We start from the raw sequence: 18,412 nt of genomic DNA on the forward strand, positions 1-18,412 counted from the left end.
AGAGGACGAGGTAGAAAGCATCATTATTTTGCATACATATATATAAAAGAGAGAGAGAGAGAGAGAGAGAGAGAGAGAGAGAGAGAGGAAAAAAGAGAATCATAAATATACTCCAGACAGAAGGGAAAGTGCTATCCCTTGATTCCTATACAATAATGCTTGATAATTTTAGGCAGAATTAATATTTTAATATAAATAATACTATCATACAGGTTAGATAATTTTTAATTAAAACTTCTCTAACCTGCATGATATTATTATTTGTATCAATGTATATATATATAAAAGTAATACAGAATAATATTGCATGAACACCTACTCATATACACATCAACACATACAATACTTTAAATGGTAAGATAATAATAATAATAATAATAATAATAATATTGGATTTCGCAGAGGTGGCTATCTCAGAAGTAATAAAACTAAGGTCATACAGATGTAAAAATTGAATCATATTATAAGTATTTAGGTTGCATATTTAATGTGGATATTTTCTTTAAAAATAAATTTAAAAAATCGTGGTATCTGTGCCAAAACCTCTGTTCTTGCAGGGCTGTGCATATATTGAAGCAAAGTCTTTCAAAATTTGGCAGATTATCCGTAACTTGATTGTTTTGTCTGTTTGATTATGGGGCTGAGGTTTGGGGTTTTTACGATGCCAATGATATTGAAAAAGGTGATTTGTCATTTTCTAAATATATCCTTGGTACATCTAAGTCTACTCCAAAAGCATTCGCTTATAAAAAATTTGGAAAAATTAGTACACAGTGAATAAGATATAAACGTATTTTAAAATATTGGCTAAGACTTCTAAATATAGCGGAAAATATATCTCAAATAATGCTACGATTTATATTTTAAATGGGGGGAACATTATAATTGCTAGGCTAACAATGTTGAAAGCTTCTATTTTACACTTGGATTTGGCAATGTTTGGTGTATTCATGGCGTTAATAATGAAAATACATTTCTAAGTACATTTCTAAGATTCTTCAACCAGAGATGTAAAGATATATTTTGGCACAACCTGGAGAATATGATTAAGACGATGGAAAGACTGCGTTTCGATAGGTCAGTGGGAGTAGAATTTACTTGTCAGAGATAGCTAGAATATATATATATATATATATATATATATATATATATATATATATATATATATATATATATATATATATATATATGCGAAAAAATAATTTGGTTTTCTGGTCAATTGGATTCCTGTTACAAACATATGTTAATCTGACAGAAAGACTAAATGAAGGTACTAAATGTAGTTAACTCATTTGAAGACCGCTTTGAAATTATTTCATTTAGCGTTTGTTTTGTGCATAAAAGGTGCCTGTCCCCTGAAGACAATCTTTATTAGTTTGAAACGCTTAGATGCTGTCTCGAAATTCGTCGTTTTCTCTTCCTCCCTTTCTCCCCTCTCTCCCTCTGTCTCTCTGTCTCTACACACACACACACACACACACACACACACACATATATATATATATATATATATATATATATATATATATATATATATATATATATATATATATATACAGATAGATAACAGCACAAGTACGATACAGAGCGGAAAGTGCTATCCCTGGGTCACACAGAAAAATGATGAATAAAATGAAGCACATTTTTAATTGTGAAGAAATAATAGTATCCTTCAGATTAGAGAATTGTTAAATCGTTCTCTCTGGAGATTCTGTCCAGGGTCGGCTGATTGAGACTCTGATAAAAAATACAGTTTAGCTGTGCACTTAAATCCGAATTCTGACGTCATCTTAGTTCAGACATATTATTGTCATGAGCTATTAAATCTTTGAACAAGGTTAACCACATATATCATTGTCATGTACTGTTGAATATTTGAATAAGGTTAAGCACGTGTATGTTTCTGATTAGGTAAATAATGGGGAAAAACAAGAAACACCTCTCCCCTCCAAAAAAGAACAGGTGAACGTGCTCGTGACAACGAAGCAGATTAGACTTGTGTCTTGCTTACGTCCCGTTATGACTGGTCGGTGCTTGTTTCATTCACAGTCGATTGTTTGCAATCCATCATGACAGCGACGTTTAAAACGTCACGGGCCGGCTAACTTGTCATTGCTGAACTGATTGACTAGGATACAAAACAAATTGTCAGACCTGATATACCAACCTTCCCACAGATATTTTTATTGGCCGAGTCAAGGATTTCCCTCTGCATGCCGGCAATAATATATGCTCTCTGAAATCTGTGATCAGAACAAATTTGCCAGGTCTTGTAACACGCGCGCACACACACACACCCACGTTGTGTGTAAAGTTTATCGGATTAAACAGATGTGAAAGTCTTCTAACTTTCAATTTTTGATGAATAAAAGATTCCTTGTAATCTTAAAGGAAACCAAAACGGTTTGAAACGGGATTAAAACAAGGTATATTTATAGGAGTGAACTTTCATAGTAAGGTAAGTGTCATCCAAGTGATCTAACTAAATTCACTCGAATGAGTTATTTCAATGCTACGTTCACCGCTGCTGTTATTTATCCATATTTATCATTTAATAAAAATAAAATGGGTTCTAAAATGGTCGTCTACAAGATATTGTTTTGCAATATAAGTTCCGCAAAAGTGACTGCTAACCAAAGATATATATATATATATATATATATATATATATATATATATATATATATATATATATATATATATATATATATATATATATATATATATATATATATATATATATATATATATATATACAAATCATTTGGCGAATAACAATTCTTTCAAGTGTACTGGATCCAGCAAAGGGTCACGTGTGTCAGGGATTGATTAAGATAAATGCAATAAACTGACAACGAACAGTGCGAAACTAGTATCTAGCTAGCCTAAGCGCTTTCGACTCTTTATTGAGTCTTTTTCAATGGCAAATACAAAACATAGATGAGACAAACAAATAATTAAAAAAACGGTTATGTTTGCATAAATTTACATGGCTGTTTCTACAGGAATTCAACCTTTTAAAGACACGAAAGCGCTCAGGCTAGCTAGATATTAATTTAACGTTACCCAATAAATAGTATAGTAGGCAGATACTGATATTTACTTTTCAACGTGATCTGTGTCAACAGTGATCTGCTTCAACAGTGATCTATTTCTGATCTGTTTAAACAGTGATATGTTTGAGCGTGATCTGATTCAACAGCGACCTGATTGAACGGGATCTGTTTGAACAGTGGTCTTATTTTGTAATATAAATCTGCGGAAAAGAAACTTTGGCATTAGGACTTGATGCTCATGGATAGTTAATTTGCAGACGCTAGCTGCTTGCAACCGGTCAACCTTATGTAAGGTCAGTGGTTAATAGTCATTTATTTAGACTTGACCCCGCCCACACCTCAATTTACTTGAATTTAAAAACGAAACTCTCAAGCTCCATTTTTGATATATCTAAAGGCATTAAGTATAGAAGTACATATATATTACATATTGTTAGTAACGTTCGAGTTGACCATAAAATGAATTGTTATACGCGACATAGAAGATCTGTCGAAGTGATGTGATTGATATAAATAGTATGCATATTTGAAGTGTATAATAATAATAATAATAATAACAATAATAATAATAATAATAATAATAAATGTATCAGCTGCAGCTGAAGAGAAAGGCTGCCATGTATCTTTCACGATTTGTTTGCGGGTAAATGAGAGTAAAGGGTTGGAGCTAAGTATTTAGGTTTGACAAATACCAGATATATTCGTTAGTTTCATTTTTAACTTTCTTCATTTCAGAATGATCTGGGTTTTTTCACTCACAGTGATCATGATCGGCCTGTCGTCATATGTTCAAGCAACAGTGGATCAAACAGACATCCCTGAAGAGCTAACATGGAACTTTTACGTAGCACATAAAAAGACTTCCATGTCGAGCACCCCGGCAAATGCCATTCAGTCATGGTGTACAAACGTGTATAAATGGCAGCATGACAATATCGTACATGGTGGTAGAAACGCTTCTACTGGGACAAGACAACTAGTACATCATCTTTCTGATCAGGTGTTTCAGTCTGTCCATCATACAGGCCATGTGAAGCGCCAAGTCGCTCCTAGTGGACCAAAGAGAAAAAGAAAGGAGATCCGTATGTTGACTGAAAGAGAACTTGACCTCTACTTCAAGGCTGTCAGAGCAGCTAAAACGAATACGGTACTACTACACCTACTACTATTGCTACTAATACTACTATTACTATTGCTACTACTACTAAACTTGCTACTATTGCTGCTACTACTACTACACCTACTACTATTGCTACTACTACTACTAATACACCTACTACTATTGCTACTACTACTATTACTATTACTACTACTACATCTACTACTATTGCTACTACTACTACTACTATTACTATTACTAACTACTACTACTAATACTACTACTATTACACCTACTACTAATGCTACTACTACTACTACTACTACATCTACTAATATTATTACTGCTACTACTATTACTACTACTACTAAATCTACTACTATTGCTGCTACTACTACTACTACTACTATTACTATTACTAGCTACTACTACTAGTACACTTACTACTACTACTATTACTAGTACTACTACTATTACTATTACTAACACTACTACTACTACTACTACCACTATTACTACTACTTCTACTACTACTACGACTAGTACTGCTGCTACTACTACTACTACTAATAATAATAATAATAATGACGCTTGTGATAACGATGATTGCGATAATGATTTTAAATTATAATGATACTATCAAAAATTATTGTACAAATAGAACAACGATGGCGAAAAAGAAGAAAAAGAAGAAAACAAAATAGTAAATAGAGAAGATTTAAATCGCTGTTGATATTTTCGAGCGATATTAAAGGAATACGTTTCAGGACTATTTTTAATTTTAAAAACAAAAGTTATCGAAAATCTAAAGCCATATTGCATCTAAGCGTTTATTTAATGTTTACATCCTTCATTCCAGACCACAACACCAAACGTGTACGAGGCACTGGCAGAATTTCATACCGGAATTACATCCATCTCAGCTCACGGAGGATGCAACTTTTTCGGCTGGCACAGAGTATATCTATTGATGTAATTATTTTCAATATTTGATTCCAGTGTTTTATATTTAATTTGACTTTCATTTATTTTCCATATCAAAATGTATTCAGTTAGTTTGTTTACCGCTATTTCTATGTTAACCTCTTTTAAATATAACATGCAGGTAATTGGACATTTTTTTATATATTTAGTTTTATCTTTTATGGCAGCAACCCCCCCCCCCCATAATCACAAGCAACTCACAAAAAACTTAGATTTCAAATTCGTACCTTAGTCTAAAATTTCATGAACGATAAATGTTTATTTGAATTATTTTTATGCGAATAATTTATTTATTTATTTATTTACCAGGTATGAAAATATGCTGAGGGACCAGGGCCCCGAGTTTTCAGAAGTGACAGTCCCTTATTGGGACTCACGTCTGGAGGCGAGAATGGATCAACCAACCAGTACCGTTTTATTCACTGACCGTCTCCTGGGCACGGGATCAGGTGAAGTGTCGGGTGGAATTCTGGGAAGTGGATGGTCAACCTCCGCTGGTCCGCTCATAAGGAATATTGGGACTGATGGACCACCAATGACCGATGAAGCGATTGTGAACGTGACAAGGATGACCAGAATGAGAGAAATATGTGGGGCCGACTCAGCTATCGAGACTGATTTGGAGTTTCATCATAATGGAATCCATAGATGGATTGACGGTCAGATGGCCATGTTACAGACGTCTGCATTTGACCCCGCTTTCTGGAGCCACCATACGTTTATAGACTTTGTCTGGGAGGCATTTCGATTAAATTCCCAGAGAAATGGAGTGAATATTGAGACTGACTACCCCGAGAACCCCACCACCATGGGAGCTGCAGAACTGCACGCACCTGATGCGGCACTCGGATTCGCTGAGATGACAGTGATAGACGGATTGAGTAACACATTCACATCGCAGATTTACGAGTATGAACCCCCACCAACCTGCACTGTACAGAACCCAGACTGTGGGTCTAAATATCTCAAATGCGTTGTTTTCAGAAATAATGCTCACTGCGTCTCCAGAACGCTGGCGGAAGTAATCCAGTGGGAGAATGACCAAACGTTGCGCACCACAGTAGCTCCCCCTATAATACCGCCTACTGGGTGTCCATACCCACCTACACATGATCATCATAACGAACACGACAAACCTTATCAAAACCACTACTGTCTGAATGGAAAGAGTGACATCCGTCAGTGGGTCTACGTTCCAGTGAAGGTCATCTATCGAAGACCTCCGGAGTACAAAAGCTATGGTTCCTACCCCATCTATAACGGCAGAACCAGCAAGACAAACGATATTTATGCCCCAAGCGCCTATAGCCATGTGAATCAATACTTTAAAAGCGGAAAACCTGCCAAATATGAGAAATGTGTAGAAGGAGACAAGAGGATCTCGTCCGTCTACATCAAATCTGTTGGACTAAATTACGACGGAATATATAAAGAGTACGCCATCGTTGATCGTCGTGTAGCCATTACCGTATCCACCGCTTATATTGCAGTGAAGAATCCGGCAACGGAAAGCTCGTTGGCCTTACTCCAAGCTACCGACTCTTGCGGAAGAGTGTGCAGACCTGTGTGTAAAGTACCAAATTCGAATATCTACCGTCCCTGCACTGGAGCTGTCCGGCTTACTTCTGCCTTCCCGAGACATTACGGTACTGACTTCGGAAATGCGGTAATGGACATCTGGGATTTTAAGTCCGATACCACCTGCCCCCAATTCAGCAATGAAAATATCTTAATCGCCTTTTATTGCGATTTCCAGACAGACTGGTTCTGGCCTAGTAAACAGCCACCTGTGAAACAGGCCGTTCCGGCTGGCCATGTAATTCGTAAACCTGACAAGGGACAAAGACCCAATAAAGGACCGAATAAGGGCACTGATAAACCCGGTAGGTAGATGCTTCGGCTTCTTTGTTGCTTGATATCTTTATGTTGCATTGTTTGCATGCTTTAATTATCGTATATATTTCACTTATTAAACCGCGTATAATTGACGTTCTACTAGAAAAGATCATGCTATAGTTAAGGGAATAACACGCATTAGAAAGAAAATATCACAATACGCAAATCCAAAAGTTGTCTTGATTCAGTGATATCTGTTTCTTCAAATAAATGTTGCTATTTCGTAGTTATTTCGGTAAGAATGGAAATAAAGAAACTTTTTCAGCATAAACGTGTCTCATGCCCATGGGAAGAACTAAACATATTTTGTAACCTCCTGGTATATAGCAGCTTTTATAAAAAAAAAACCAAAAAAAAAAAAGGTCGATTATCAGGAATAATCTGGGATCTGCACCATAACATTTCATAGTTATAAACTCTGCTGTTTTGTATCAACTATTACCTGATGACAAAGTTGCCACTGTGGAGAAGATTTTTTCGATTTCTGAACACGGACCTTACGAAGCAGAAAAAGAAAAACTGCCAAGTAATAATGTTAGAATTCAGTTAAAAGAAGAAGGAATTGTGACTAACAATGCTGCTTACTATTGCTCTAATACGATTCTATTATAAAGTAAACTCCTTACAAGCACTAACCTATTTCAGATAAATGCCTTAAGAAACACAAAGGCAAATGCTGACCAAATTCAACCATTGCTTCAGATATACATTTAACTTTCACTTTTTAGGGTTGTGAAGTCTATAAAATACTTATCATTTACTTAGATATTTTATTTCCTTCTTTAACTGAACATGGTAACACTGAAATCCATGTGAGTTTTAAATTTGTTTTTTTCCCCCGGATATATTACATTTTGCATTTTGATTCGGCAAAGTTATATTTTTAGAATATCATTTATTAATGTTGTGACCTATTTCTTTTATCTATGCGTTTTCTTTCCATATATTCTGTATTCTACCGGTCATTCTTAATTTCATTTCCTTCAATGCATCTGTTTCGTGAAAATTTATTTTTAAACTGTATAATTGTCCTTGTGCTTACCTGTATTATACAGCATCTGTTTTTGCTTACCTGTATCATACAGCACCTGTTTTTTGCTTACCTGTATTATACAGCACATGTTTTTGCTTACCTGTATTATACAGCACCTGTTTTTGCTACTTATACACACTTTCTGTTTGACATATACTGAATTGTACTTATAAACATTTGTTATCTTGTGCTTGAAAAAAGACTTGTGTTATCTCCTTCATCATCATCACTTATATTATAATATCAATCAGCATATCCATTTTCACAGACAACTAGAATATCGTCGGCAAATATTTAGAGAAGGAATAAAGATTTAGATGAATGTTTGCCCCTTATTTTTTACATTATCCTGCAAAGTGTATATTGCATCTAATTTTGATCTCTTTTATTTTTCTTGAAACATAATATACGTTTTTTTTTGTCTGAAATCATCTATTAAACTTGATAGGTTACATGATAATGTCTTTCATTTTGCACATTCTTGAAACAGGTGAATTATCCGTATGCAATTTAATAAATAAAAAAGACACATTACCAGGTGATGATTCTTTCTCAATGTAGCAGATAGTCGGTTGTATATAAAAGCCATTTCTTCCGTTTCGGACAAAATATCTTATTTGAAAGAAAGGATTGATTTCATCAATAGGGCAAAGAGACAAACAATAAACATATTAGACATGCAAACACAAGGATAGGCAAATAGGTATGAAGTTTTTGAAGTTGTTTTCATCTGCGCTGTGATTTTTTTTTTTTTTTTTTGCTTTGCTTCAGTCCCTTCCAATAATTACTTATCTGTTGTTTATTAACCAGGCTGTGACCTAGGGTACGGATGCGTTGTGAACAAACCGTGTGCAGTTCTCAGCGAAGAAGGAAAAGACACAGGACTGTGCTCCACTCTGCAGTATCAATGTACGAATTCTTGCCATTTGTATGCAAAATGTTGGTACGGTAAATTATACGTGCAACACTGTCGTCGTGGCACGCGCTATGACCCGTCGCTCCTGAAGTGCGTGCCAGGCCTGTGTGATTACAGTCAATCATCCAGGGGGTTGCCACATGCGTGATGTGGATGTAAGTGAAATGACGTTAAACCTTCTTGGAGCATGAAAAATTGAGCCTCACGGCAAATGAGTTTTAGAGTGCTACATTTTCAGTTCAGATCGAGTATTACTGTGTTAGTAATAGGCTAACATACTTTCGTGACAAGTTCTATCATGGATACCCATAAAATAATTTACCTCAAATATAAATATTTATCTGATAGACTTCTCAGTATGAACAGGGATTTACATACTATCCAGTTGTTTTCTAATTGTTATAAGTTATGGAATGTGTACAATACTGTTTCCATACGATAATGTTCTTATTTTATATCGATGGGTGAATTAAAATAGTACAATTTTAGCATTGAATAGTCGGATTAGCCCATGAAACGAATTGAGCTTTGACGAGAAACTTGTATAATAAATCCTGGAGCTACCAACATTTCTTTAAAAGCTCCATGTTTCATGTCAAGCAATCTGAGGTTGGGTTTTTTCCGCGGACGTTTCAAATACATCACCCTAATATTAGAATTCTTAATCAAAATTGCCCCAATCACCAAAATAATCTAAAATGAAACACATTTTCATACATTTACGCATGAACACACACTTTACGTACATCCAATATAATTATTACTGCGCCTGAAGTTAAAAATATTTTAGCAGTAATTTTCCCATGATGCATTGCTTTTACCTATTATTTTACTTCTTCAGTCCTTCTGGAATAGCGTGGACGAAATATCGTACAGGGCATGCTGTTAAAGATGTTGTATGAAAAGGTCAAATACAACATTATGCCATTTTCTTGAATTGAAAACATATTTTAATGACACTTATTTGTATGATGCGCCACATTATTAAAATAATGTACGTATGCAAATATATTTATTTTAAAACATCCATCAGTATTCAGTGTAACAAAATTCGTATGAATGGACTTTATCATTATCATTTTATTGCACTTGTACTGCATATATATATATATATATATATATATATATATATATATATATATATATATATATATATATATATATATATATATATATTATTTGTAGGTATTAATTGATGGCTTAGTGTGCAATACAAAATAAATCTTTTTTTCTAGATACATCTTCATTAGTCTAAATTAATAAGTTTCATCGGTGTCTCGTCATTTCCTGTCTTTAACCAGTGATATATGAAAAATCGCATTGTATCAAACATAGTCTTCAGACAGGGGCGTGACATGTAAGTGGGGTGTTGATCTTAACTGAACCTGTGTCTGTTTGGAGCTCAATACATATTCAACAGAAAGTCAGTTTCCTCTTCTAAACAAACAAAAACGCTTGTAGGACAAAGGAATATTTACTCTCTAAGGATAATTATTTCTGGAGAAACAATTTCCACGACAAGATGAATTGTTGTTATTCAGTCTCGATTACGACGTAAACAATACTGTATAATCACACTAACGAGACAAAACTTAAGAGTCTGCTGTATCCTGAAGAATGGTCTCTCTCTCTCTCTCTCTTTGTTAAACAAATTCTGAAATCTCCTTTTCTCTCATTGCTAAATCTTAGTATATTGTTTGTTGTTGTTGTTGTCGTGGGGTTTAACGCCATTTTTCAGCACACGATAGCTTATACATGACGGCCAGTATTAATGGTGGAGGAAGAACCCGGGAAAATCCCAGGAAGAACCACCGACCCACGAGAAGCTACTGGCAAGCTTTCTCACATACCCACATTAGCCGAATCCTAGACTTGAACCCACGCAGACAGAGGTGAGATGGCAGTGATCCGTAACGGAGAGCGCTTTAGACCACTCGGCCACTCGGGGCCCCCATATTGTTTGTGATACTTACTATACTGAAAAAGCTTACGTCCTTAACAATCAACTGTGAGATATTACAATATGGCCTAAAACATAGTATGATTGTTATATGTAATAAGTTTAAGATTCTTGATCTCGAATAAAACATAAACAATCAGGAAACCTTTTTTCATCGTGACAATCGAAAATCGGCATACCGAGACAAAAAGCATTCTCAGAATGGTTTGTTTTTAAACTGAAATTTAATGCTAGGATTGTCACCGAGTCCAATGTGATATATAATAATAATAATAATAATAATAATAATAATAATAATAATGAGGACTTTGTATGGCGCATAATCTTTAGAAGATCTAAGCGCTTTACAACATTAGACAACACCTATAAAATAAATAAAAAAACATATAATGATATGATTACAAAAACAAACACCATGAAATTAGAAAACATTAAAAAACATGCTGAGAATATTTAAGGTAGGAAACATTATTAGATCTTTAAGTTTGTTCTTGCAGTCGAAATAAGTGAGTTTTGAGGGCACACTTGAATGGGATCACTGTGTCTTTGTGTCTAAGTTCAGTGGGCAATTCATTCCACGTTGCTTTGCAGATGGTATGCAAAAGAACGCTTTCCATATGACTTTGTTTTCATAGTGGGAATAATGAGTATACGATTGTCAGAAGAGGAGCTTAAGTATCTTGCTGGTGTGTACACATGGATGAGGTCGGATAGGTATGTTGGACTAGAGTCCGACTGTGAAACGTAGCACAGAGAACAAATTTTGTGTTTGATTCTGGATCGAATGGGTAGCCAGTGTAAGGTACAGAACAGCGGGGAGGTTTGCTGTGATCGTGGTACTCTAAGTATGATCCGAGCAGCTGTGTTTTGAACTTTTTGAAGTTTCTGGAGCAGATATTGAGATGAACCAGACATAATTGAGTTACAATAGTCCAGTCTTTAAAGTCCTAATGAACTAATGAAGTGTTTTAGTGGCATCAGCTGAAAGATATTTGCGAATTGAGCTGATGCGTCTCATGTTCATGACATGTTGGTACAATGTGAGAGTACTGTCCAGAATAACACCTAGGTTTCGTACTGACTGTGTGAATTTAATGTTGGTGTTGCTGATATTTATTGTTTGAGGTAAAGGATGTGAATGAGAAAGTCTTTGTGTTTTGATCAGAATGGCCTCAGTTTTATCATCATTCATCTGCAGCTTGTTACATGTCATCCATGATTTCACATCAGAAATGCACCTCTCTACACCTTGGACGGTAGCATCAACTTCAGTTGGTTGGCTAGATTTGTATATTTGGGTGTCATCAGCGTACAATTGGTTATACACTGGATGATGATCTATGACACTTGAGAGCGAATGTGTGTATAGAAGGAAGAGAACAGGTCCAAGAACAGACCCATGTGGAACACCACAACAAAGATCAACTGGGCTGGAGTGTATTCCATTTGCAGATACAATTATTGTCCTGTTGACCAAGTAGGACTTGAACCACAGTAAGGCTGTATCATGAATTTGGCATTCATACTGGAGACGGTGAAGTAATATATCATGGTCTATTGTGTCAAATGCTGCATACAAATCAATGAGGGTGAGGACTGTAATCTTTCCGCTATCCAACGCAGAGAGAATATCATTAATTACTTTTAGAAGAGTAGTTTCAGTACTGTGGCAAGGGCGATATGCAGATTGTACATTGCTAAAAAGACTGTTTGAATTTAGATGAGATACAAGTTGGGATAGAACAACCTTTTCTAAGATTTTTATATGAATGTGAGATTATAAACTGGGCGGTAGTTCTTTAAATCGTTATGGTTTCTTCAGCAGAGGCTTTACAATGGCAGTTTTGAAAAATAATGGGAATTCCACGGATGAGAGAGAGGTATTAAAAACATCAGTTAGTGAAGGCAATACTGGATCTAAGCACTCAAACAGCAGTGATGTTGGAATTGGATCAAGTTCACATGACTTTGGTGCACTCTTCATCACGACTGTACATACGAAATCCATAGAGACAGGTTCAAATGCTGCTAATGGTGTCCCAACTGTATGGTGACGACGAGTCAATTGAAATTGTGGTGTCAAGCTTATCTCTAATAGTTTGTATTTTGTCACGGAAGAAATTTGCGAACATGTCCGGAAGGTCTACTGGAAAGAAGGTAGTTGGAAGTGGTGTAGATTTGTTCCTTGATATTAGCTTGTTAGTAATCTCGAAGAGCTCTTTGCAGCTGAAACTTTCCATGATCTTAGTAGTGTAGTGGGCTGATTTCGCTGCATGGACTGTATTTGTGACATTCTTCTTAGCGGCTTCATATATTTGCTTATGAATAGTGAGTCTGGTGGAAAGTCAAAGCCTCTCAGCTTTACGGCGGTCTCTTTTAGCAGTGCGACACTGGTCCCTAACACTGCTGTACCACGGAGAACACTTTTGAATTGATAATCTGCACTTGGTAGCTGGGGCATGTTTGTCGAGCAATGAACGCAGGCAGTTATCGAGTTGTTCTGCTGTAGGAGGTAAGCAAGTTGTTAGGTTTGCTTGTATGTCGTGCATTAGTTTGGTTCTATTTATCACACGGAGGTTTCCCTTAGTAGCAGATAAAGGTGGAGGGTTAGGGACTGATACGTCAAGATGACATATATGGCAGAGGTGATCTGATGCAAAGTCATGTGATACCAGGTAGGACCGTAGAATGTTATCATCAGGTCTATGAAGAATCTAGTCTAAAATGTAAAATATATCGTGGCAATGACGCGGTATCGCCGTCGATACAACAAATTACACACACAATGTCCTTGTTTATCCTTTTGAAACAAAAACAACGTGATAACTGTGAGACAAAACTTGCGAAAATAACAGTGACATGAATTAAAATTAAAATCCACATTCTTCAACGAATGAAAAATTAAAAATATACGGATATCATTCTCTCAGTGAGAATCCCACTAATTTACTCAGTCATCAGTAATGAATATACATTCTCAGACATCACGCATGCAGAACAATAACGGAACGAAAAGAAATTTTCATCTGGACTTTAGCTGCATAAGAATGATAGATAAATAGACACACATATGTACGTACATACGTATACATACACACACGCACATACACAAACATACATACATAGATACATACATACATACATACATACATACATACATACATACATGCGTACATACATGGATTGTTGGATGGATAAATTGTGTAAGCTTAGATAGGGATATCAACAGATTTTGTTATCTTTACGGCAAATATAACACGTTATTTGACAGAACTCGCTTTTTGCATTAATTACATCGTACATAGGGAGTTTTTTTATTTAGTTTAGAGAGAGAGAGAGAGAGAGAGAGAGAGAGAGAGAGAGATTACGGGCTGTGTAAATATTTAGGTGCAATTCTATTTTAGTTATCAATAAAAGAATTTAAAGGTATTACCTGACCACCTGACACTGAAAACACTTCCGCACACAAAAGAAAGGTCGCTTCGTCTGTAACAATCCTTTTATCACTCTTGAGTCTCGAAAGTCTGATTTGGCCGTAATTGTTATTGGAAGAATTCGTTCGCTGTAAGTCTTTTGGAGGAACCACAACTATGTTTTCAAAATCCATAATTTTGCACGGACTTGTGGAAGACGATGGGGGCAGTTAGAATTAGAATATGTATAGAATCGCAAAACAAAGCCATGGGGCCTGTCAATTTCAATGGTTTCGAAACTCGTTACTCCGCTTATTTAATGTTCAAGTACTTACTTGACAAATCAGAAAACAAGTAAATCATTATATGTGGAAATTTCCCTTACTTAAAATGTCTGACGTTGCAAATTTCTTCTTGAAATAAAATCTACACGTTATGATTACCAGAAACATAATAGCCAATATATTTGTATTGACTTGAACACAACAGATCATCCATACAAAATGAAATGAAAACATGTGGGGTATTTGGGTAAATAAATACAGTCTTCTAGACTATAGGAGTACAATATAGGGCCAACTGGCGGCATGCTGTCTGGGCTGGTGTCCTTACTTTTCTCGTGTGTGTTCATGCTTAGTGTCAGACAAGGTGGAGTCTGACTTATGTAAATTTGTGAGATGTGCAACCGTGTCCTTTAGGGTGGATGTGCGATGTTAAACGCACTTATAATTTAGATACACAGCTGATGACAGAAACACGTTTCAGAACTTGAAAAAATAAATGTAAAATTTCACGATCTGTGTGCATATTTAGAGTATGATTTAAAACTTCGAATATTCCTTGGAAATTCGGATTCTAGTTTTATAAGCATCGCTATGATGTTACCTTTAGATATTGGTAAATATTTTTCAAATAGACGGGAGGGTGGAGGTCTGGTCACCATACAAGGTGTGACGATTGTAATGGTTGGGGTGGGGTGCTCCCAATATTTTATTTAAACTACTATAAAGGTCCCACCTAGGTCTATTTTGTTTGATAGTTACATTTAGTGAAAGATAGATGTAAAGCTCCGAGCTCCCAGTCAGCAATGCAGACGGTTAGATGGTGGAATATACAGAAAGGTTGAAATTCAATGAATAACAATTTAATAACAATTCAATAAATTGCACTTCTGTCCACTTCGAATGTTTCGGCTAGTCTCACGTCCGTCTCCAACTCTTGAAGACTCTGGATTCAATGGAGTAGGAAGTTCTGTGCCCCCTAAAAAGCTTCATGTGAAAACACAAGGAGTGTCCATTCTTTTTCCTTAGCTCTCTCGTCTCACACTACACACAGCCTATCATCATATAACGGCTATTCAATTTCGTCAGTCACGCATTCATTCACATCGAGATACTCATAAGTTTATGAATAGTAAAACAAACGTGATAATTCAGCACGATATCAATTACTTCTTTTACGCACATCAATACATTGCATCACATCAGTACATATTCCTAATCCCGTTATACTAAACAAAATCACAATAATTAGACGCATTTCATTACCTTACAACTCATACAAAGTATGCAAATATTTAAATATCCATGCTCTGATATATGCATACGTCCATTGTAACTAATCAAACATACTTCAACCATTTTCCAAATTCACAATTCAAGAAAGTGTAAATTCTAATAGAACACATTATTAAATGCTCTGGTTTATTACGACGTAAGCTAATAGCGAATTACAAAATTAATTCTGAGTACAAGCTAACAATCTACATAATTCCGCCTCGCATCTAATAATTATCTACGTAAGTCACAAAGCTTTTTATCCAATACGCATGTAAATGAAATAGTACAAGGTAACTCTACATACTAAACGACCCTAGAAATGTTAACCATATATATACTACAGATAATAACAATTATGATGCCGTAAGATTCTGCAAATTCGAGCAAATAACTTACTGACCTTTTTCGAAGCTTTGTCTTTCCTTAGAATCTGCCTCTAAGTTTTGCAGCCAAATTACGAGTGGCTTCTTCTCGGAGTAAAACCCTATTGATCTGCAGTCCTTTTAAGCGAATACTAAATTTTCTCTTACAAGTTGGAAGGTATCATTTGGGTCTGAATTGTAATCACGCCATATATCTCAATTTTTGAATGGATATCGCTATGGACCGATCCAATCACTTAACAATATTTCTCTTGCTGTCTATCAACGTGGGGACAGATAAGAAGAAGCATCGGTCACCTCGTGGACTTTCCTTTGATCCTTGAGCAAAATTTTAACATATATGCATAATAACAGCAAGTCTGTGTTAAGTGATGCGATCGGTCGCCTATCCAACTCAGGTTTCCGGTCTCTGGCTAGTCATGTCAACCTTGTGTAAGAGTTCAACACTAACCCCGTGGAAATCTTTACAGATCAAATACACTGACGCGGTAATATTTCCAAGACAGGTAGATTATAATTTACACATGACTTTATAAATGGGGCTTAGCAAACGTGCCACAAGGCTCGTATTGGCTTTTGGCAATTGAAAGACAACATTTTCCAGGGCATGGGTGAAGGGGGGGGGGAATGATTTGGCCGGGTGGTGGATGTCTCCATCAAAAAAGTCTGTCTAACCCCACCCTCTTGCTGCTTCACTCAAATTCTGATTTTGTTTTAATAAACAATAGGAACGTTGGAGTGATGAAAGTATTCAAGGAATGCAACAGGAACAATAATGCAGCTTTTCCAAACCAATTAATGCATTATGTGTCATTCCGCTCAATTAATAGTTGTTATATATATATATATATATATATATATATATATATATATATATATATATATATATATATATATATATATATATATATATATATATATATATATATATATATAAAGAGAGAGAGAGAGAGAGAGAGAGAGAGAGAGCATGGCGGGGTTTGTGTAGTCCGGACTCCTCCCCAGGCTAAGAAAAAACAAAACAACGTTAGGTCTTTTGTCACTAAAAGTTTGACCATCGCCTTATTCTTGCACACTTTTATTTGGTATTATGCCCATTTCCAAAAAACAGAAACAGACATTGCCTAGGTGCCCCTCCCTTTCTAGGAAAGTCGGGGCCCTTTTGAAATGTTGGAAACAAAATCCAATACTTGACCTGATCCGGCTCCACAGAGAGAGAGAGAGAGAGAATCCCAGTCGAGCTCAACCAAATAATTATAAATTGTTAAACTACGTTAAAAATCCAACACACTCACTCACACACACACAAACAAACACACACACTTTCAAAGACTTATAAAAACGGCATGAGCAGCTGCCATGTTTGGCGTTCAACAATAAGAGGTTAGTGTTTGGACTGGTCTGCCTACTGCCAGGATAATGTGACTGGGTGGGACATCGTCCAAATTACACACACGTACGTACACCCCCACCCCATCCACCACACACACACACACAGAGACACACACACCTCCGCTGATAATTTTGTCGTCAGCCCAAAATTAAACTATGAGAAAAAAAACCATGGTATAAATTTTGCCAAACAGGTCACAAGTTATGATTTCGGCGGTAAGTTTCGAGTACGAAGGTGACATTAATGATCAGTATTCTCTTTCCTAAAATGCTGGAGAGGCCCTGAAAATGTCTGTGTTTCGAAGTTTGTGCTGATAAAACTAATACACAGAGATATCATGTCTTCACCCCGAACTCATAAAAGCTTCTATACACCCATTCTGACTGAAACCCTACGACTCTTTCAATCACCTTACCTCTTGACGCAATTCGTCTAACAAATACGAATATTTCTTTGACAAACGTGATGAAATTCTTCACTCTTGATCGACATAATAGGCTCTGATATACTTAGAGTGATATGAATGAATTCACGAAATGTCCATTTTCGATAGTCATATTTGCGGAGAGTATATTTAAATATTTAATTAAGTATTATTCCATTATTCTTATGTACTAGTGAAGTGGTTGTTAAGTCCTTCATGAAACTATCAATATTATTGGGGAAAATTACGTTCCCTTGCATTACATAAAGGCTGCATACAAAGCGAAACCAAAGGGA

The 18,412-nt window shown here is 35.8% G+C and overlaps 1 protein-coding gene across 1 annotated transcript; it reads left to right on the plus strand.

Moving 5' to 3' along the window:
- The first annotated feature begins 1,719 nt into the window (after positions 1-1,719).
- Positions 1,720-10,011, plus strand: LOC149782659 (uncharacterized). The gene is made up of 5 exons (XM_089934153.1): positions 1,720-2,458; positions 3,792-4,203; positions 5,015-5,127; positions 5,449-7,022; positions 8,879-10,011. The coding sequence occupies exons 2-5, from the start codon at positions 3,793-3,795 to the stop codon at positions 9,130-9,132; spliced, it is 2,352 nt and encodes a 783-aa protein (XP_089790279.1). The 5' UTR covers positions 1,720-2,458; position 3,792; the 3' UTR covers positions 9,133-10,011.
- Positions 10,012-18,412: the final 8,401 nt, after the last annotated feature.

The sequence above is a fragment of the Sinohyriopsis cumingii genome, chromosome 15 (assembly GCF_028554795.1).
Source record: "Sinohyriopsis cumingii isolate HCF-2022 chromosome 15, ASM2855479v2, whole genome shotgun sequence".
In the NCBI taxonomy this organism is placed as follows: Eukaryota; Metazoa; Mollusca; class Bivalvia; order Unionida; family Unionidae; genus Sinohyriopsis; species Sinohyriopsis cumingii.

Bases quoted from the DNA above. Each gene is read 5' to 3' on its own strand.
- LOC149782659 (XM_089934153.1), top strand. From the start codon at position 3,793: ATGATCTGGGTTTTTTCACTCACAGTGATCATGATCGGCCTGTCGTCA. The intron at 4,204-5,014 runs GTACTACTACAC...CCTTCATTCCAG, and splicing joins GAGCAGCTAAAACGAATACG to ACCACAACACCAAACGTGTA. The intron at 5,128-5,448 runs GTAATTATTTTC...TTTATTTACCAG, and splicing joins CACAGAGTATATCTATTGAT to GTATGAAAATATGCTGAGGG.